This window comes from Ctenocephalides felis, unplaced genomic scaffold (genome assembly GCF_003426905.1).
Source record: "Ctenocephalides felis isolate EL2017-DRISC unplaced genomic scaffold, ASM342690v1 CF-g0.4_SCAFFOLD_03571, whole genome shotgun sequence".
In the NCBI taxonomy this organism is placed as follows: domain Eukaryota; kingdom Metazoa; phylum Arthropoda; class Insecta; order Siphonaptera; family Pulicidae; genus Ctenocephalides; species Ctenocephalides felis.
The window spans coordinates 61,444,744-61,468,197 of record NW_020539725.1 but is presented as its reverse complement, the minus strand read 5'-3'; the positions used below and the strand labels follow the sequence as shown (position 1 = coordinate 61,468,197).

At 29.1% G+C, this 23,454-nt stretch overlaps 3 protein-coding genes across 3 annotated transcripts; all 3 read left to right on the top strand.

Moving 5' to 3' along the window:
- The first annotated feature begins 187 nt into the window (after window positions 1–187).
- On the top strand, window positions 188–22,641 carry LOC113384848 (NADPH-dependent diflavin oxidoreductase 1). The gene is made up of 9 exons (XM_026622615.1): window positions 188–551; window positions 3,277–3,518; window positions 6,242–6,452; window positions 18,470–18,753; window positions 19,314–19,462; window positions 19,820–19,937; window positions 21,497–21,693; window positions 22,107–22,169; window positions 22,376–22,641. The coding sequence occupies exons 1-9, from the start codon at window positions 287–289 to the stop codon at window positions 22,569–22,571; spliced, it is 1,725 nt and encodes a 574-aa protein (XP_026478400.1). The 5' UTR covers window positions 188–286; the 3' UTR covers window positions 22,572–22,641.
- On the top strand, window positions 7,024–8,660 carry LOC113384754 (tRNA (guanine(10)-N2)-methyltransferase homolog). The gene has a single exon (XM_026622515.1). The coding sequence runs from the start codon at window positions 7,206–7,208 to the stop codon at window positions 8,658–8,660; it is 1,455 nt and encodes a 484-aa protein (XP_026478300.1). The 5' UTR covers window positions 7,024–7,205.
- Window positions 10,873–15,773, top strand: LOC113384849 (U3 small nucleolar ribonucleoprotein protein IMP4). The gene is made up of 4 exons (XM_026622616.1): window positions 10,873–11,204; window positions 11,276–11,438; window positions 15,058–15,478; window positions 15,615–15,773. Exons 1-4 carry the CDS (start codon window positions 11,018–11,020, stop codon window positions 15,771–15,773), a joined length of 930 nt encoding a protein of 309 aa, XP_026478401.1. The 5' UTR covers window positions 10,873–11,017.
- Window positions 22,642–23,454: the final 813 nt, after the last annotated feature.

Sequence of the window (23,454 nt, the reverse complement as noted above, 5' to 3'; positions counted from 1 at the left end):
AGACATTTTAACAGTTTCATATGGCAACACTTGGACCATCTGATTTTGACATTTGTCAAATCATTAACCAAACATAACCTCAAAAAACCATGTAACCTCAAACGCAGCACAATAAATTACATTTTTACATCATTTTTAGTATAATATTTAATTTACATAATTTTTTATTACAATGAAAAGAAATTTAACAGTTTTATTCGGCAGCCAAACAGGAACAGCTCAAGATGTCGCCGAAGATATATGGCGAGACTCCAAAAGATTTTATTTCAAAGGCTCAGTGTCTTCGATGGAAGATTATCCCATACAAAACTTAATTAACGAAGATATTGTAATATTTGTTTGTTCTACAACTGGACAAGGAGATGAACCGGATAATATGAAGACTTTCTGGAAATTCCTGTTGAAGAAAAGTCTGCCTGCAAATTCTTTGAGCAATATCAAGTATGCAGTTTTGGGTTTGGGAGACTCTAGTTATGTTAAATTCAATTTTGTTGCTAAGAAATTGAATCGGAGACTTGCACAATTGGGAGGGGAATGCTTGATACCTATAGGTAAGCTGATAATGGATAATTAAAAATTTATTATATATTACACTGACAAACATTGTCCTGTACCCACATCTACAATTGTTTAATTTTTTCTATTTATTTCTACAATATTACTATATTTTCATAATTACATACATTCTAAAAAATTTCCTTAACAAACTTCAGAAAGATTTATCAAAATACGAATAATTGTTTAGGAGGAGTATATTTATATTTATATTTATATTTATATTTATATTTATATTTATATTTATATTTATATTTATGTTTATATTTATATTTATATTTATATTTATATTTATAATCCGATCATTACAGAAGAATTATATATATATATACTAGATGACCCGACAGACGTTGTCCTGTACCCACATCTACGTTTTTTTAATATCCTATACTAATATTTACTGTTCAGTTAAAAATAAGAATTATTGTTTTTCGAATTTTTATTTACACCAACATATGAGTGATGTTAAATGTAGAACTGCTTCAAATAAAATAATGATTCTCAATTCCCACAGTTAACACTTTAATTATCCCTTTAACAAATATTAAAATATGTTCAATAAAATTGTATGTCAAAAATTATACACTGCAATTTATAGAACAAATTCATTTCCAAGAGCTCAATTTATTTCCAATAGCTCAATTTATTTTAATGCCAAGGGTTTTACAATATTGCTATATTATACAATATAGCTGCTTTTCGGCAATAATAATATAGACATTACATTTTTCTTATTCATAACCAAGAATATATTATATTTTAATATTGTCTTAGCCTATAAGTGAATAGAAATGTTTGGCAAATGACAGTCTTCATTTGTTTTTAATGTCAAACTATGCCTCAAGTATTTTCAATGCCATTCAATGATAAGCGGTTTTTTGTAATTTTTTCCATTTATTTCTACAATCTAACTATATTTCTATGAATCAAAAAATACTAAAAAAATCCCTTAACAAACTTCAGAAATATTTATCAAAATCCGAATAATCGTTTAAGAGGAGTATATTTACATACATACTCTAATTATTATACATATTCTAATATTGTCTAGACTCATAAGTGAATTGGAATTTTTGTCATTATTGGAATGTCAAACAATGGCATGTTTTTTGTAATTTTTTTCATTTATTTCTACAATATTACTATATTTTTATAATCACATACATGCTAAAATATTCTCTTAACAAACTTCAGAAAAATTTATCAAAATCCGAATAATCGTTTAAAAGCAGTATATTTATATACATCCTCTATACATATTCTAATTATTATACATATTCTGAAATTGTCTAGGCTCATAAGTTAATCAAAATATTTGGAAAATGACAGTTGTCATTTGTTTTCAATGTCAATGTGTCAAATATTTGCAATGTCAAACAATGACATGTTTTTTGTAATTTTTTTCATTTATTTCTACAATCTAACTATATTTCTATAATCACATACATCCTAAAAAATTCCCTTAACAAACTTCAGAAAGATTTATCAAAATCCGAATAATCGTTTAGGAAGAGTATATTTACATACATCCTCTAAACATATTCTAAGTATTCTAATAATTTTAATTTCTGGCACATCTCAGCTGCTTTTCGGCAATAATAATGCGGACATTTCATTTTTCTTATTTATAATCACGAATTTATTATACATATTCTAAGATTGTCGAGGCTCATAAGTGAATTGAAATTTTAGTCAGATGACTGTTTACATAAGTTTTCTGCAATGTCTCAAATATTTTCCTCCTAAACATGTCGTTTTTTGCAATTTTTTCCATTAATTTCCACAATCTGACTAGGTTTCTATGAATCAAAAAATTCTTAAAAAATTCCCTTAACAAACTTCAGAAAGATTTATCGAAATCCGAATAATCGTTTAAGAGGATTATATTTATTATTTACATACATATCTTCTATACATATTCTAATTATTCTAGTAATTTTAATTCCTGGCACATCTCAGCTGCGTTTTGGCAATAATAATGCAGACATTTAATTTTTCTTATTTATAATCACGAATTTATTATACATATTCTAAGATTGTCTAGGCTCATAAGTAAATTGAAATTTTAGGCAGATGACTGTTTTCATAGGTTTTCTTCAATATCTCAAATATTTTCCTCCAAAACATGTCGTTTTTTTGCAATTTTTTCCATTAATTTCTACAATCTAATTATATTTCTATGAATCAAAAAATTCTTAAAAAATTCCCTTAACAAACTTCAGAAAGATTTATCAAAATCCGAATAATCGTTTAGGAGGAGTATATTTACATACATCCTCTATACATATGCTAATTATTCAAATATTTTAATTTCTGGCACATCTCAGCTGCTTTTTGGCAATAATAATGCAGACATTTCATTTTTCTTATTTATAATCACGAATTTATTATACATATTCTTATATTGTCTAGGCTCATAAGTAAATTGAAATTTTAGGCAGATGACTGTTTTAAAGTTATATATATTAATACTTTTGAGTTTTTTTCAATGTCTCAAATATTTTCCTCCTAAACATGTCGTTTTTTTTTGTAATGTTTTCCATTTATTTCTACAGTCTAACTATATTTCTCTGAATCAAAAAATACTAAAAAATTTCCTTAACAAACTTCAGAAAGATTTATCAAAATCCGAATAATCGTTTAAGAGGAGTATATTTACATACATCATTAAAGAAGAATTTTATATATAAGATTTTGTTTGTTTATATGTTTTTTTTATAGGTTTAGCCGACGATCAACACGATTTAGGCCCAAGTGCAATTGTAGGGCCTTGGATAACACAATTATGGGCCAAACTTGAAAAAATCTATCCGTCACCTATGGAGCCCTTATCTGTAACACCTAGACCTTTTCGATGGAAGATTAAGATAAAAGATACTTTAGATACATTCAAGATAACTGAAGATATATTTTACAAAAACGTTGATAATAAGCATGACCAATTTGTTAAATCCTCTGTCCAGGTAAGAAGTAATAAGATTTATTTATAACTTAGGGTGGTCCTTAATATGGACATTTTCGAATTTCTTTGCTCCCAAGGGCTCAAATGCTTCCAAAGGGATAAAAGAAAATTCTCTGAAAGTTTTAGCTTTATAACTCAAAACAATTTAAAACAATGTTTTCTGAGCACACTATTAACTTCAAACACTTTTTTAATACTGACCATCCTTTAATTTTATATACAGAAAAAAATGTGGACTTAAGAAGATTTTCCGAATCTTGTTTCATCTTTTTAAATTCAAATTGTGTAAATAAACGTAGTTTTTCTTGCTTTCATAACTCTAAAAATCCAAAACAATTTAAAACAATGTTTTCTGAGCACATTATTAACTTCAAAACACTCTTTTAGATACTGACCATACTATAATTTTATATAAAGGATAAAATGTAGACCTTAGAAGATTTTCCGAATCTTGTTTCATCTTTTTAAATTCAAATTGTGTAAATAAACGTAGTTTTTCTTGCTTTCATAACTCAAAAAATCCAAAACAATTTAAAACAATGTTTTCTGAGCACATTATTAACTTCAAAACACTCTTTTAATACTGATCACCCTATAATTTTATATACAGAAAAAAATGTGGACTTAAGAAGGTTTTCCGAATCTTGTTTTATCTTTTTAAATTCAAATTGTGTAAATAAACGTAGTTTTTCTCACTTTTATAACTCTAAAAATCCAAAGCAATTTAAAACAATGTTTTCTGAGCACATTATTAACTTCAAACACTCTTTTAAATACTGACCATCCTTTAATTTTATATACAAAAAAAATGTGGACTTAAGAAGATTTTCCGAATCTTGTTTCATCTTTTTAAATTCAAATTGTGTAAATAAACGTAGTTTTTCTTGCTTTCATAACTCTAAAAATCCAAAGCAATTTAAAACGATGTTTTCTGAGCACATTATTAACTTCAAACACTTTTTTAATACTGACCATACTATAATTTTATATAAAGGATAAAATGTAGACCTTAGAAGATTTTCCGAATCTTGTTTCATCTTTTTAAATTCAAATTGTGTAAATAAACGTAGTTTTTCTTGCTTTCATAACTCTAAAAATTCAAAGCAATTTAAAACAATGTTTTCTGAGCACATTATTAACTTCAAAACACTCTTTTAATATTTACCATTCTTTAGTTTTATTAAAAGACAAAAGTGTTGACTTAAGAAGATTTTCCGAATCTTGTTTTATCTTTTTAAATTCAAATTGTGTAAATAAACGTAGTTTTTCTTGCTTTCATAACTCTAAAATTCCAAAGCAATTTAAAACAATGTTTTCTGAGCACATTATTAATTTCAAACACTCTTTTAATATTCACCATACTATAATTTTATATAAAGGATAAAATGTAGACCTTAGAAGATTTTCTGAATCTTGTTTTATCTTTTTAAATTCAAATTATGTAAATAAACGTAGTTTTTCTTGCTTTCATAACTCTAAAAATCCAAAGCAATTTAAAACACTGTTTTCTGAGCACATTATTAACTTCAAAACATCCTTTTAATACTGACCATCCTTTAATTTTATATACAGAAAAAAATGTAGACCTTAGAAGATTTTCCGAATCTTGTTTCATCTTTTTAAATTCAAATTGTGTAAATAAACGTAGTTTTTCTTGCTTTCATAACTCAAAAAATCCAAAACAATTTAAAACAATGTTTTCTGAGCACATTATTAACTTCAAAACACTCTTTTAATACTGATCACCCTATAATTTTATATACAGAAAAAAATGTGGACTTAAGAAGGTTTTCCGAATCTTGTTTCATCTTTTTAAATTCAAATTGTGTAAATAAACGTAGTTTTTCTCACTTTTATAACTCTAAAAATCCAAAGCAATTTAAAACAATGTTTTCTGAGCACATTATTAACTTCAAACACTCTTTTAAATACTGACCATCCTTTAATTTTATATACAAAAAAAAATGTGGACTTAAGAAGATTTTCCGAATCTTGTTTCATCTTTTTAAATTCAAATTGTGTAAATAAACGTAGTTTTTCTTGCTTTCATAACTCTAAAAATCCAAAGCAATTTAAAACGATGTTTTCTGAGCACATTATTAACTTCAAACACTTTTTTAATACTGACCATCTTTTAATTTTATTAAAAGACAAAAGTGTTGACTTTAGAAGATTTTCCAAAGATTTACTTATATTTTTTTAAATGTATGTATGTATATTAGGGGACATTTTTGAATTTCTTTGCTTCCAAGGGCTCAAATGCTTCCAAAGGGATAAAAGAAAATTCTCTGAAAGTTTTAGCTCTTAATATTAACATTTAGATTGTCCGCAATTCGTTTAAAAGTTTTGTATATTTATTATTAAGTAAATTCTTGCCTCAAATTAAATCCGCGTGGACTGTTTAACAAAATATTTATTTAAAATTAATTTTGCATCAAAATATTCATTTAATTGGTGATTTTTGGACGCTCAAATTATCAGCAATAAATTGCGATCAAAATTACAAGTCTGCCATCACAGATGGCGCAAGTATTTACTTAATAATAAATATACGAAACTTTTAATTCAATTGCGGACTATCTAAATATTAATATTAAGAGCTAAAACTTTCAGAGAATTTTCTTTTATCCCTTTGGAAGCTTTTGAGCCCTTGGGAGCAAAGAAATTCGAAAATGTCCATATTAAAAACCACCCTAACATATTTCATTTATCATTTATCATTAGGATAATAAAAGAACGACTTCACAAGATCATTTCCAAGATGTTAGACTTATAAGTTTTGCTAATGAAAGTCTTCAACATGATTTGGGGGATGTGGTTTATGTGAGGCCCCAAAATGATCCTGAAAAAGTTGAACATTTGTTTAAATTATTTGAGGAAAATAATTTAAATCTTACAAGGGATACGGTTGTTGAAGTTTTGAGCATTGATGATGGTGAGTAATAGTAAATTATAATTTATATATATATATATATATATATATATATTTGAATATATGATTATATATGAATATACGAAACATTTAATTGAATTGCAGACTATCTAAATATTAATATTAAGGATATTCTTTTATCACTTTGGAGTAAGTTACAGTATTTGTAATAATATATTTGACAACATTTAATATTCTTCGAAAATTGCATTACAGTTTGGGAAGTTCTAGCAATTTGCCTTAAGGCACGATGCCATACACCACTAGTTACAAATTCAAATTTGAATTAAAGTAACGTCAAATCGCCAGATATGGCGATCTATTTTTGATTATTTATCTATGGTAATAGTAAATAAAGTAATAAATAAGTAAAATATATAAAAAATTCAATTAGTACTTTGATTTAGAACAAAATCATTATTAAATTACAGTTATAATTCTTAAATAATTATATTCAGGCGTAAATCTTTTATAAAATAAATTATTAAACACTGACACTTGACACATTGACACTTGATACTTTGACAGTGACAGGTGAAACTTGACAGTTTCTTAGGCACGTTGACAAGTGATAAAGTAAGGTTAGACATAAATTAAAAAAATAAATAGAAATATCTAATTTAATGAATTAATAATATTCACGCATAAATCTCTCATAAAATAAATCATTAAACACTGACACTGACAGATCAATTGTGACAGTTTCCGATGGTAAAGTAAGGTTAGACACAAATTAAACTTTTAACATTCAATTTAATGAATCGTACGATAATGTCTACATACAAACAATACGTGTTTTGGTTCGCTCAAGAGCATGTGCCATTTCGAAAACCAGAAATACTATCTTTAATAAAACTATTCAACATAAAACCAAGAACAATAGAAAAAATCTGCGATGAAACACCTTACTGGATAATTGAATTAGACGATGAAAAACATTGTCATGATATTTGTTCGCGTTCGGTTTCTGTAAGATTCTGCATGGAACTCTGGTCACGGTCCAAAATAATAAAAGAATTCCACGAAAGGTTGCAAAAGTATGTAAATACAAATTCTGATTGCCAAAAGTATTTTAGTGCGAGTAATACATTTAGGATTACTGTTGAGACTTATAATAAACACTTTACACAAGCTGAGAAGATTAAAAAGATAGAAAATTTAGAATATATACCGGTTAAGGGTTCTGTGAAATTAACAAATCCTGATATAGAATATATGTATTATGAGCATTATGGTTTGGACTCTAACAATGTACCAGAACAGCCTTTAGAAATTTTATTTGGTAGATACATATGCAGTGGGCAAAGACAACTAAAAAAAGAGTTGTCTTTAAAATCCAGGAAATTTATTGGGAACACCAGCATGGATGCTACATTATCTGTCTTAGCAGCCAATCAAGCTTTAGCACAAGACGGTAAAATTATAATGGATCCTTTTGTCGGTTCTGGTTCGTTACTTGTAGCAGCCGCTAAATTTGGAGGTTATGTTATGGGTATGGATATTGATTACTTGATGCTGCACGGCCGGACACGTCCTAGTCGTATCAAACAAAAAACAAGGGACAAAGATGAAAGTATTTTAGCAAATTTGAAACAATATCAATGCGAATCCAGTTACCTGGACGTTGTCGTAGCTGACAGTTCGCTACCTTTGTGGAGACCGAATTTTAAAATCGATGCAATTGTAACGGATCCACCTTACGGTATCAGAGAGGCTACAGAAAGGATAGGAACCGACCAGTCTCTTAAACGAACCCCTGATTCAACTGATTCAACTGACTTTGACCATTTCCCTGCCAAAATCGACTACGACCTCCCCCAACTATACTCAGACCTCCTACAACTAGCAGCTACTCATCTATCACCAGGTGGACGTCTCGTTTGTTGGTTTCCAGTCTTCAGAAAAGACTACGATGAGTCTTTTTTACCAAAACATAAACAACTATCGCTGATTGCTAATTCCGAACAAGTTCTAAGCAATCATACGTCCAGGAGGATGTTGACTTATGAAAAATTACCAGAAGATTCACAAGTCAATGATGATTTTGATGATAGTTCGACTACTGCTGTTTTGGAATATAGACATAAGTACTTTGTGCATTCTGAAGGTACGAGGAAGGAAAAACGGTTGAAGAGGCATGAGGAACAAGAACGTACCAAGATGGATAAGATTAAAGCAAGATTTGAGAAGAAGATAAATAACTTATTATGATTTGTTGTTTGAATTTTATATAAAAGTCTTGTAAATAAATATATTTTTAAAGATATGACTAGTATATAATGTTTAGTATAAAAATAACTAATATATATATATATATATATATATATTTAGGGTGGTCCTTAATATGGACATTTGTTCGAATTTCTTTGCTCCCAGGGGCTCAAATGCTTCCAAAATGATAAAAGAATATCCTCTGAGATAAGTGATAAAAGAATATCCTTAATATTAATATTTAGATAGTCCGCAATTCAATTAAATGTAATCATATATTCAAATATATATATATATATATATATATATATATATCTCCCAACTTCCCAAACTGTAATGCAATTTTCGAAGAATATTAAATGTTTTCAAATAGATTATTACAAATACTGTAACTTTCATTATTTTTGCTATCTTATTGTTATATCTGAGCAAATCAAATGTAAATCATAAATCAAATTATATCCAGAACATTAACAATCGTCATTTCATTTCGAATTCAATTTAAAAAAAAAATAGTTGCCTAATTTACACAAAATTGAAAAAGTGCTCCCGTATAGTCACAGTCTAAACGCATTTGCAAATAATTCTGTGCGACATTTTCGCTTATACTGTGCTTGGCTTGGCGGCATTTTCACGTTTTTCAATAGTTTTCACAAAATTGGAAAAGTGCATAAACAGTCTAAACGCACTTGGCTAAACATTTGTACCAGAGTGGCGCTTAGACTGTCCTTAGCCTGGGTGATTTTTTGAATGTTTAATCAAAAATTACAAAAATATTTTTTGAAAAAATAAATTAGAAACAATTTTTTTCCGAAAGCAATTATTTTGTTGAAACAAGCAGAAAGTTCTTTGAATCATTTAAATCGGACCCTAAGTTCTCTCAAAAACTGCCATTTTTTGCACATTTAACTCTGTATCTCCGAAACCGCTAGGCCTACCTTTGCCAAAAATTAATCACCACTTTCGTCGTGATTACAAATTGAATTTTTTTTAATCATTCAAATCGGATGCTCCGATCTCTCAAAAACTCGATTTCTATTTTCTGCACTTTTTGCTCCGCATCTCTGGAGCGGCTGAACTTGCCTTTGCCAAAAACTAATCAGCGCATCTCCCTATCAATAGAAATCGAATGTATTTTTAATCATTTACATAGGTTGATCCGTGCGCCTGAAATCGTCGACAGAAAAATTTGTATCCGCACACACAATCCATTTTTTCTGAGGTGTGCTAAAATGTTCAGAAACCTCAGAAACGTAAAGATATGACAAAAATGTTCATTTTTTGGAGGATTACAATAACTTACCTCATGGGAAGTTGAAAATAGATGTTAGAAATCGGGTCAGAATATTTGGCTAAAACGTGGACGATTTTTTTTTAACTTTTTTCTTATTTACTAAGAAACGGTTTGGTCGATCGTAGCACAAAACTGAGAAACGATAGTCCTCATTAAGATACATCAAATGGCTTTTAAATTTTTGAAATTGGTTCGACCGTTTTTGAGAAAAAGTCGGTGAAAGTTCTAATTTTGGCAAACGTCAAAAAAGCGATACTAATTTTTGCAAACTTTGACGATTTTTCAAAATTAAACCACTTGTCGTAGGACCGTAATATTTTAGTATGATCTATAAGACTATGGTAACCGTCAAAAATATTCTTGAAAATCGTCGAAAAATTTTTTTTAACACCTTATTACAAGAAAACGGCCTGGCCGATCTTTACCGAAAACTAATCAGCACGATTCCCAACCAATATCTTTCGAACGGTTTTTGAATTTTCAAAATCGATGCAGAATTGCGGGCTAAAACGTAGACGAAATTTTTTTCACTTTTTTGCTAATTACAAAAAAACAGCTTGGCCGATCGTCGCACAAAACTGACAAACAATAGTCCTCATCGAGATACATTGAATGGCTTTTAAATTTTTGAAATCGGTCAAGCCGTTTTTGAGAAAATGTCGATTTAGGGTTAAAAAAATCTGTTCACACACACTCATACTTTTTTCCAAATTTGGTCTCATTCGATTCAGAATTGCTTGAAACGTCTAGAAGAAAACATAAACTTAGCGAATCGTATTTTTTTTATAAAAACATAAACTTCTTTTTCGGTAAATTAAAAATAATTGTACAAGTGCTGCCATTAATTCAAATTTAAACCGTCAAGTCATCAGACATACCAATCTATTTATTATATCTATGCTTTTGCTGTGTCAAATTCTTTGAGGTTGTCAAATTTAATCGCACGTGCATTATTTTTGTCAACCCAAAACTAATAAAACACATTTTTAATAAAAACTACAATTAAACTAAATTAATAATTTGTCATTAATTTATTATCAAGTGTAAACAAATATTATCCAAAATGTTACGAAGACAAGCGCGTCTGCGCCGCGAATATTTATACCGCAAATGTGTCGAAGACAAACACAAGACAATACAACAAAACAAAAATAGTTTAAAAAGAAGCCTAGAAGAAAATGTTGCAATACATGGTGATTTGAAAAAGAAAGCACTGCATTTGCAGAAGAAAATAGAATGGGAAGACGAAGGTAAGATTATGAATTATATATGTAGTTTTTGAGGTTATGATAAGTTTATTTATATGATTTTTTTTATTTAGGGCCCCAAATGGCAGCCGCCATCGGCGGTGAAAGTGGTGGTGCTAATACTTTAGATTCACAAGATGATGAGTATCGATATGCTGGTTGTGAGGACCCCAAAATTATGATAACTACATCTAGAGATCCTAGTTCTCGATTGAAGATGTTCGCAAAGGAACTAAGGTAACTAGTTGAAAGTGGCGTTTAGCCTTAAGGCAAGTTGCATGAACTTCCCTAAATGTTTAAGAATTCACTTAATCAATCGAAATTGAAATTTAGATACAGTAGAACCTCTATTAACCGGACTAATTGTTGTCGATAGGCATCTGGATAATCCAATGTATGAACAATAATGATATGTATTTATCAAAAATATTAAATACATACATAGATATCAACGAAAATCAATGTTTAATAAGAAATTAACATTTCCTTATGCATGTACATATATATTTTCTTAAATTATATTACATACATATACTAAACTGCAGCATAAATAGTGCAAAAATTCGAATTCTAGGTATGTACACACATATAACTCAGTCACGGTTGTTAGTCCGAATAATCAAGGTTCCACTGTATTTAGATAAAATTAGTTCAACTGTTTATTTCAAAAATAAAGTTGTCGCTATCAATTATATCTAAACTTTGCGATTACTAATAGAATTTTCTCAAACACATTTAATTTAACTGTAATTATATTAATTATTGTGCACAGACACATAAGTTGGCTTGTATACCCTAAAATTGTAGTTTATTACTTTAAATTTTAATGAATTGATAATGTTAGACTCATCACAGCACAAAAGCAAATTTTTCCTCCTGAAAATTTGATTTTTTTGCCTGAAAATTTTCTTTTCCTTCTTGAAAATTTGATATCCTTTTCCTGATTTTATTTCCTCCCTGAAAATTTGATTTTTCTTTGCCTGAATTTTTTGCTTACTGAAAATTTGATTATTTTCCCTAAAAATTTGATTCCCCCTGCATATTTGATTTTTTGGCTTAAAAATTTATTTTATCCCTTCGACATTTGATTTTTATCCCCTGTAAGTTTGACTTAACTCGCCTGAAAATTTTATTTTTCTCCCTGAAAATTTGATTTTTATCCCCTGGATATTATATTTTTCTCCCTGAAAATTATATTAGATTTTTTCGCCTTGAAAATTAGATTTTATTCCTTCCAAATTTGTTTTTTTCGTCTAAAAATTTAGTTTTTTTCCCTAAAAATTTGATTCCTCCCTGAAAAGTTGATTTTTTGGACTGAAAATTTATTTTATCCCTTCGAAATTTGATTTTTATCCCCTGTAAGTTTCACTTTATCTCCCTGGGAATTAGATTTTTTTCCCTAAAAATTTGATTCTACCCTGAAAATTTGAATCATCTGCCTGAAAATTTTATTTCCTTCCCTGATTTTTTTCCCCCAAAAAATTTGATTACCCCTGGAAATTAGATTTTTATCCCCTGGAAATTCGATTTTATCCCCCTGGCTATTATATTAGATTTTTTCGCCTTGAAAATTAGATTTTATACCTTCGAAATTTGTTTTTTTCCGCCTGGAAATTTAGTTTTTTTCCTAAAAATTTGATTCCTCCCTGAAAATTAGAATTTTTCGCCTGGAAATTTTATTTCCCTCCCTGAAAATTTGATTTTTATCCTCTGGAAATTTGATTTTTATCCTCTGGAAATTTGATTTTTATCCCCTGGAAATTTGTTTTATTCGCCCTGAAAATTAGATTTTATTCCTTCGCAATTTGTTTTTTCCGCCTGAAAATTTAGTTTTTTTCCTAAAAATTCGATTATCTTCTCGAAATTTGATTTTATAACCTGAAAATTTAATTTTATCTCCCTGGAAATTTAATTTTATTCCTAAAAATCTGATTCTCCCAGAAATTTGATTTTTCCACCTGGAAATTTGTTTTTTGTGCTGGAAATTTGATTTTTATCCCTTAAAAGTTTGATTTCATCCCTCTGGAAATTAGAATTTTTCGCCCTGAAAATTCGATTTCCCTCCCTAAAAATTTAGTTTTTTTCCTAAAAATTCTATTTCCCTCCATGAAAATTTAGTTTTTTTCCTAAAAATTCTATTTTCCTCCCTGGGAATTTAAATTTTTTTCCCTAAAAATCTGATTACCGCCTAGAAATTTGATTTTTCCGCCTGGTAATTTGTTTTTTTGCCGAAAATTTTATTTTTATCCTCTGGAAATTCGATTTCCCTCTAGAAATTTGATTTCAATTAGTTCTTGCAAACTTTGACAAATTTTTTAAATTAAACTACTTGTCGTTGGGCCGTAATATTCGATCGATTCAGAATTGCGGGCTAAAACGTGGGCGAAAAAAATTTCACTTTTCTGCCGTTTTGGAGAAAACGTCGATTTGCGGCGAAAAATCTGTTTACACACACACACACACATAGTTTTTCCTTAAATTTGGTCTCATTCGATTCAGAATGGCTTGAAACGTACAAGAAAATTCATAAAATTAGCGAATCGGATTTTTTTATGAAAACATAAACTTCTACTTCGGGAAGTTAATAATTAATTTCATTAATAGAACAGATATAAAAAAAACTATTTTCAATATTGCATTTTCTTTATAAATAAAAATTAATACTGATATAACCTTTTTTTTACATTGCAGTTTTTTATTTTCATCTTTTACCATTGCCAAACTATTAATTCTTTTCTCATAAATTACAGATTTTTACCAAAAAATGATTCTGTTATTTACTTTGAATAAATTTACGCTATCAATTATATATAAACTCTAATTAAAAACAAAGTTTAAAATCAGTGATGCTCTTTGTTTTGATATTAGGTTGTCAAATATCTCCCTTCCGCTTTTTTGCTCTTAGTTTATAATACAAAAAGGCGGAAGGGAGATATTTGACAACCTATTATTAACTATTAACTATTATATATTATTAACTATTAACAAAGTTTAAAATCAGTGATGCTCTTTGTTTTGATATTAGGTTGTCAAATATCTCCCTTCCGCTTTTTTGCTCTTGGTTTATAATACAAAAAGGCGGAAGGGAGATATTTGACAACCTATTATTTCAAACAAACTAGTTCATATACGCACATTAAATTTAGTTTGGATCATAAAACATTGAGTTTCCATATCATCTACATATTTTCATCATAACCACAGACTACTACTCTTTGTACTTTCTTTCGTGTAAATACGAAAATTAATAAATTTCGTTAAAAAATGGAATATTGTCAAAAACCGCGTAAGATTGGAAACGTGTTAAACAAGTACAGTAGAACTCCAATTACTCGAATTAATGGGGACCGGAATCCATTCGGATAATCGAATATTCGGATAATCGGAGTTTGTTTTTAAAATTGCCATTGGAGAAAAAAAAAGTTACGTTTTGATATTGCACTATTTTTTTTATTGAATTAAATGAAAGAAACATGACATTTTCACATGTTTTAAATATAAATATTAGGTTGTCAAATATCTCCCTTCCGCCTTTTTGTATTATAAACCAAGAGCAAAAAAGCGGAAGGGAGATATTTGACAACCTAATAAAATGTACTTATGTACAAGTTTAGAAATAAAAATCATTGTTTTGTAAACGTCTCAGTCAAATCAAAACAAACAATGTGCCTACACTGGCTTCGCGGGTGGAAGAATAATAGCGCACTTAGACTTTTTTGGGACAATTTTTTTTCTGAAAGTGATTCGGATAATCGGCGATTCAGATAGTCGGAATTCGGATAATTGGAGTTCGGATAATTGGAGTTCTACTGTATATATTTTATTTCTCTATATTGTTATCTATTTTCTTCCCCAGATTACTATTCCCAAACGCTCAACGAATGAACCGAGGAAACTACGAAATGAAACAAATAATCCACGCATGTCGTGCCAACGACGTCACAGATTTCATAGTAGTCCACGAACACAGAGGCGTACCCGACACCTTAGTCGTCTGTCATTTACCCTACGGCCCCACCGCCTATTTCACAATCAGCGATGTCGTTATGAGACACGACATTCCTGATGTCGGCCCGATATCCGAGCAGAAGCCTCATCTGGTTTTCCATAATTTTAAAGATAAACTTGGGCTGAGGGTTATGTCGATATTGAAGTACTTGTACCCGGTTCCTAAGGAGGACTCGAAGAGGGTTATCACTTTCGCGAATCATGACGATTATATTAGTTTTAGACATCATACTTTTAGGACTGTGGATAAGGAGTTGGAAATGACGGAGGTAAGATAATAATAATAATAATTTGATAATAAAATTTAAGGTTGTCAAGGCAATACTATCTTATGCTTGTTTTTTGTTAGTGAAAACTGTGAAAATGTTTATCTATTTGTTGGGTCTACTTATTTTTATTTTTTAGGTGGGTCCAAGATTTCAATTAAAATTATATGCCATCAAATTAGGAACTTTGGATGTTGAAAAGGCTTCAGAAACGGAATGGGCTTTGAGGCCCTACATGAACACGACGGTAAAACGAAGGTTTTTGTCGCAAGAAGACGGTTGGGATCAAGATATTTAAGTTTGGATTGCAAATCTTATTGCAATTTTATATATTAATCTTAATTGTATAAGATAAAATAAATTAAGTTTTGATAACAAGTGTGTTTTTTTCCCATCACAAAATAATTAATTTTGTGTGAATATTGTACGACTTTTTTATTAAGCTATATTTTTTTAATATAATTTTGATATACGACCAAAATTTGGAAAATGTTAATGGCAAAGTGGAAATGTGATTTTGTGGTCGTAACAATGTTTTTTCTGTCATAAAAATATTTTGATTGTTTCATGATGGTGAATTATTTTGTAGTTACTAGTTTCCATTATAAATTAATATTAATTAACTTTCCGTCGGGTAAGTTATAGTAATCGCAAAAAAATCGAAAATGAACATTTATATATATCTTTACGTTTCAAAGGTTTCTGAACATTTTGGCATACCTTGGAAAAAATTGATGTATGTTAGATGGACGATTTCGGTAACCCAATTCAACCGATTTGAATAATTCAAAAAATATTCGATTCGTATTGATAAGGAGACGTGCCGATTAGTTTTTGGCAAAGGCAGGTCTAGCCGTTACGGAGATACGGAGCAAGTAGTGCGGAAAATAGAAACCGAGTTTTTGAGAGAACGGAGTGTCCGGTTTGAATGATTCAAAAAACATTTTACTTGTATTGACAAGATGAAGAATTGATTTTCATGAAGGCAGGTCTAGCGGTTTCGGAGATCTAACGAAAAAAGTAAAAAAAAATGCCATTTGGCGGTCAAAAATGATCATTAGACATGTGCACATCAAATTTTCAGATATTTTATAGAGTCTTTAATAATAAGTATGATTTTTTTTTATATTTTTATGGGTTACGTACCAATGTTTATACGTTAGATTGCGATGCGACGCTTACGCGCTTCGATATTTCTTCTTTTAAACAGCCATGCAGTTCGCTTGCATTGAAAAAATGTTCACAATTTTCAGAAAAATCAAAGTATATAAAAATTTCAGAATATTACAAAAAATTCAAGTTTTTCAAGTCATTTTTTATTTCAAAAATGACAAAATTTTCAAAGATATAATTTTTTCCAAAAAATCAAAAGAATACAAACAAATTCAGAATATTACGACAAATTCAAATTTTTCAAAAAAGTCATTTTTTTCAAAAATGACAAAATTCTCCAAAATTTCATTTTTTTCCAGCTTTCAATAAATTTTAAAGGTTTTTTTAAAAAAAAAATCCTAATTCAAAATTTTACAAAAGGGACTCTACTGACAAGCAAATGGACTACTAGCAATAAAATAAAAAGAACTCTACTGACAATAAAAGGACTCTACTGACAGACAAAAGGACTCTACGGACAAGCAAAACAACTAATGGTAATAAAATAAAAAAAGACTTTAACAGACAGACAGCAGAACTCTACTGACAATAAAATTAGAGGACTCTACTGACAGACAAAAGGACACCACTGACAATAAAATAAAAAAGACTCTACTGACAAGTAAACGGGTTCCTGGCAATAAAATAAAAGGACTCTACTGACAGGCAAAAGAATTCTACAGACAATAAAATTAGAGTTCTACTGACTGCACTGACAGACAAAAGGACTCTACTGGCAGGCAAATGGATACTCTGATAGGCAAATCAACTCTACTGACAATAAAATAAAGGGACTCTACCGTCAAGCAAACGGACTAATGACAATAAAATAAAAGGACTCTATTGACAATAAAAGAAAAGGACTCTATTGACAATAAAAGAAAAGGACTCTACTGACAATAAAATAAAGGGACTCTACCGTCAAGCAAACGGACTACTGACAATAAAATAAAAGGACTCTATTGACAATAAAATAAAAGGACTCTACTGACAATAAAATAAAAGGACTCTACTGACAATAAAATGAAGGGACTCTACCGTCAAGCAAACGGACTACTGACAATAAAATAAAAGGACTCTATTGACAATAAAATAAAAGGACTCTACTGACAATAAAATAAAAGGACTCTACTGACAATAAAATAAAGGGACTCTACCGTCAAGCAAACGGACTACTGACAATAAAATAAAAGGACTCTATTGACAATAAAATAAAAGGACTCTACTGACAATAAAATAAAAGGACTCTACTGACAATAAAATGAAGGGACTCTACCGTCAAGCAAACGGACTACTGACAATAAAATAAAAGGACTCTATTGACAATAAAATAAAAGGACTCTACTGACAATAAAATAAAGAGACTCTACTGACGAGCAAACGGACTATTGACAATTGATCCAATGCATTAAAAATAAGCATTAGATTTGGACAACGCTTTATATTTTTTATATAAAATTGAGCTTTGTCATAATCTCAAAAAATCTCTATTGAATTTTAGTCAAATAGATAGTACTGTAATAATTTTTACGGAACAGGAGTTTGTGAAATAGAGGGTAAAAATTTATGATTTAAAATTGACCCAAAAAATAAATGAAGAATTTCCTTAATAATTAATATAAAAAACTTAATCGAATTGCGGACTATCTAAATGTTAATATTAAGACTTGAAGCTTTCAGAGAATTTTCTTTTATTACTTTGGAAGCATTTGAGCCCTTGGGAGCAAAGAAATTCGAACATGTTCATCTTAAGGACCACTCTAATATATATATATAAATATATATACATATATATATATATATATATATTATATATAATTTTGTTACATCTTATTCTTCCAGAACTTCCAGTACCTTCCTACCTAAAAAATCCCTTATCTCTTCTAACATTGGCGACTCACGTTTGGGACTTATCAGCAAGGCCAAGGGCGAGGGCCTTTCAACAACTCTCTTATGGATTTAACAAGTCTTCAGACAATACCAACAGTCAATCGAATGGTCTTGAAAATGATAATCTTACAAAGGACGAAATTTTGGAACGCGATAAGCTGATAGAATTATCACAACCTGAAGGGCTTCAAGATTTGTATGACTATGTGCATCGGCCTAAAAGAAGTGTTTTAGAGGTAATAATAGAAATATGCAAATTACTTATGGGGCAATTCTGCCGTAACAGAGCTCATAAAATAGCGTTGTCATGGCAATGGTATCTTATGCTTGGTAGAGAAAATTTAGAAAATGTCTATTTGCTGTGACATCAGGCGTATTTTACATGCAGACAAAGCAAGAAAGAATCTTATGATAACAGAGTATCTTTGATGATGCAGTTATCATAACTTTATTGCGCTATTTTATGAGCAAATGTAAATAAATTTTATGTAAATTGTAATTCTTATTACAACATATAGAGCTATAGATTAATCAAAATTTTGAAACAAATATAAAGGATGTTTATAAAACCATAATTGCATCAAAAATTTAAATTTAATTTTAGGGATTATTTATTTAATTAATTTATTTCATAAATTAGGAAATTATATTACTTAAAAAGTAATTTGAAGACATTGTGATACTAAGTTTTATGTTCTGCTACGGAATTTGGGTGTGTCATCAAATTCTACTACGGCAGAATTTCTCCATTAATTTAAGATTTAGCTAAATATATTATTTTTCTTATTTTTAACAGGTTTTGCATGATTTTCCACATGCTGCCAGCAAACTAACATTACAAACCATGTTCGAAATTTTCGAGACAATAAAACCAAGGGCTTTTTCGATTGCTTCAAGACCTGGTTCGGAAACTTTGGACATTTTGGTTGCTGTAGTCGAATACAGGTATATATTTTATAATTCAGATAAATATACTATTATTTTAATTATTATTTATTTATTTATTTATTTTATTTCTTTTCTTTAATTCTATTTTTTTCCTCCTTGATTTTAATTTTCAATACCATAACTTTTAACTTATAGATTGTATTGTAATCTGATTGCTAAAATTAGCAGAAATAAAAAAAAGAAAAAGATGAATATACCGGGCAAATTTGCCTCATAAAATAGCATTGTGAAACTGTGAAAATGTCTCTCTATTTGCTGTGCAATAAATAGTCATTTTTACTGTTTCGCCATCAATAAACAAGCATAAGATAGATTTACTTAAATTACTTAAAATTCTCGTGATTTTTTCCCCAGAACTATTTTAAAATCTCCACGAAAAGGTTTGTGTTCAAATTGGCTTGCTTCTCTAAAAAAAGGCGACAAAGTTTGGCTTTGGTGCAAAAAAGGGACGATGAAGTTTCCAAAAGAACTTGTAAGTATAAAATAACTCTATATTCAAACTAGTGGTGCATGGCATCATGCCTTAAGGGAAATTGCTGGAACTTGCCGCACCGTAATGAAATATATAGCAATAAATCATTTTAACTTTGCAGTTCTTAGAAGTATGAGATAAGGTCCTTTTTTCTCAGCTTATTAAAGTTTTACACATATAACCGTATATTATAATGCATCACAAAGATGCAGTTGGGATGACTTTCTTTGTGGACATTCATTAATCGCGTAATCGATTTTTTAAAGGATTTTTGGGCTTATCTCTCCCTTAGTGATACTTGGTGATATTCAAAAGGGACTCTACTGACAGACAAAAGGAGTACTGATAATAACATAAAAAAGACTTAACTGACAGGCAAACGGACTCTACTGTCAGACAAAAGGACTCTACTGACAAGCAACAGGACTACTGGTAATGAAATACTGGCATTACCAATATTAATTACTGGCAGACAAAAGGACTCTACTGGTAATTAAATTAATAGACTCACTCTACTGGCAATAAAATATAAAGGACTCTACTGACGAGCAAACGGAATACTGGCAAAAAAATAAAAAGGACTCTACTGACAGACAAAGGACTCTAGGCTGACAAGCAAAAGAACTACACTGGCAGACAAAATGATTCTACTGACAAGCTAATGGTAAAATAAAATGAACTTTACGTATGACTTGCAAAAGCACTATACTGACAGACAAAAGGAATCTACTGACAAGCAAAACGTCTTTACTGACAATAAAATAAAAGTGCTCTACTGACAATGAAATAAAAGGACTCTACTGACAAGCAAACAGATCTCTGGCAATAAATTAAAAAAGACTCTACGAACAAGAAAACGGACTTTTGTCAATAGAATAAAAAGGACTCTACTGACAGGCAAAAGGACTGTACTGACAGACAAAAGGACTCTACTGACAAGCAAAACAACTACTGGTAATAAAATAAAATGGACTCTACTGACAAGCAAAAGAACTCTACTGGCAATAAAATAAAAGGACTCTACTGACAAGCAAACAGACTTCTGGTAATAAAATAAAAATGACTCTACTGACAAGAAAACAGACTTCTATCAATAAAACAAAAAGGACTCTACTGACAGACAAAAGGCCTCTACTCATTAATTTTTTTTTATCGACGTTCATTAATCACGTGATCGATTTTTTAAGAATTTTTGAACCCATTCAGCCACCAAACATCACATGCATTGTAATTGTAAAAATTTTTATTTCGCTTGAAAATGTTTGGATTTTTTTTTAAAAAAAATTATGAAATATCACGTGGAGGAGATAGGGTATATCATTTCACATGAATTTATTTTTCACCTGATTTTGTTTTTTTTTTTAAAAAAACATTTAAAAAAAAATCAAAAATTTTATAATTTTTTCTTGTAACTAAAAATACATGTGATGATTAGTAGAGCAAGGGGGGGGGTTTGTAATTAATTTTGAATATCTTGAAAAATCGATCCTCCAAAAACCTCCTTATAGGTATCATGAATTTTGAATTTTTTCTTTTACCCGGTTAATTTTTTTTTACAGGAAACTCCGTTAATAATGGTTGGACCAGGTACAGGTTTGGCACCGTTCAGAAGTGTTCTACTGTGGAGAGAACATGAAATTTTGCAAAAATTTACTTCTGACTGTGATAAGGGAATGAAAAATATTTCTACCAGTTTATTATTTTTTGGGTGTCGAAATAAAGATAAAGACTTTCATTGTAGGGATGATCTGGAGAGGTAACTATTTGCTATTTATTATTCTATTATTTTATTATTTTTTATTATTATATTTATATTTTATTATTTTTTATATTATATTACAACTGCTAAATAATTAACATCTAGTAACAGTAATAAACAATTATGTAAATTTAATAAAAAGAGCACAAAAATAAAGGATAAAATTTTCAATAAAATGATACCTGTAGTAGGTTGATTTAATATAAAATAAAAGCAAATAAAAATAATAATAAAATTAATAAGTAAAATAGGTAAAATTTCTGAATAATAAAAATAATACTAGAAAAACAATAGAGTAGAATAAAAACAATTAGTGAAAGATAATAATAAATATAACAATATTAGAAATAATAATAATAATAATAATAATATCAATGTTAACTTGATAAATTAATATTTTATATTCACAGATTGCATAATAAGGATATCATACGGTTAGTTTGTGCTTTTTCGAGGGACCAAGAAGATAAAATGTAAGTTACTAAAAACTTTTAATTGAATTGCGGACTATCTAAAAGTTAATATTAAGAGCTAAAACTTTGAGAGAATTTTCTTTTATTATTTTGGAAGCATTTGAGCCCTTGGGAGCAAAGAAATTCGAAAATGACCATATTAAATTCCATCCTAATATATTATATATATAATTTTTGAGACACTTTCTTTTATCTTTTTTCTCTAGATATGTGCAGCATCTAATAGAGAAAAACAAGGAGCTGGTAAGAAATTTACTAAACAATAACGCTCACGTTTTCGTATCTGGCAACTCTAAAAATATGCCTGAGGCTGTAAAAGAATCCTTTCAAAATGTTTACGGAGAGGATGATTTAGAAGAATTGATTAAATGTGGAAGGTATCAAGTTGAAACTTGGAGTTAGAGGCAATTGGTAGATGGTAGACTTATTTTTGTAATTTTTTTTATTTATGGCTGCTGATGCCTGCTCATAAGTGCACATAAAAATAATATAATATTTGTTGAAATACTTAATAAAATATAATAATTTTTAATTACATAATACTTTTTTTTTATTCATTTTTTTATTAAGGTGAATTTTTAGGATATTTTAAGGAATTTTAAGGAAAAATTTTAAGAAAAAGTTCGGAGAAGACGAGAACTAAGAACCGCAACAGATACAAAAGTTTGGTGAGTAAAAAGTTATCTATAAATACAGTATGTTGGATTAATTATGTATGTATATATATATATATATATATATATATATAATATTTAAACTGGGTTAAATAAATATGTGTCAATTATATGACGTGCGGGCGCATGCGCCCTTACTTTTGGGGTCAATGGGAAATAAATATCGATTCGAATTTTAACTAAATAAAAACGGCGACCCAAAACTTTAAACTAATTGTAAGTTATACGACAGAGCAAGTTGTATCGTAATATATTCATTTTTAACTAAAAATAATAAATGTAATTAAAATTTTTATCCGAGTCTAGTCGGACCACCGTCAAAGCTTTGTTAGTTTTATATGTTATGAATTATGTAATTTTTTTGGATTATTTCTAAATTGTGTTTTATTTCTAAATTTTTTTACATGCTTCAAAATTTTAATGATTTTTTTTCGAAAATAATTATTAACTTCCCGTAGGGTAAGTTATTGTAATCGTCCAAAAATCGAAATCAAAAATTTTTACATTTCTCGACGTTTTGAAGGTTTCTGAACATTTTGGCATACTTCAGAAAAAATGGATGTGTGTGTGTGTGTGTGTGTGTGTGTGTTTTGTATGTCCGCTTTTTTTCG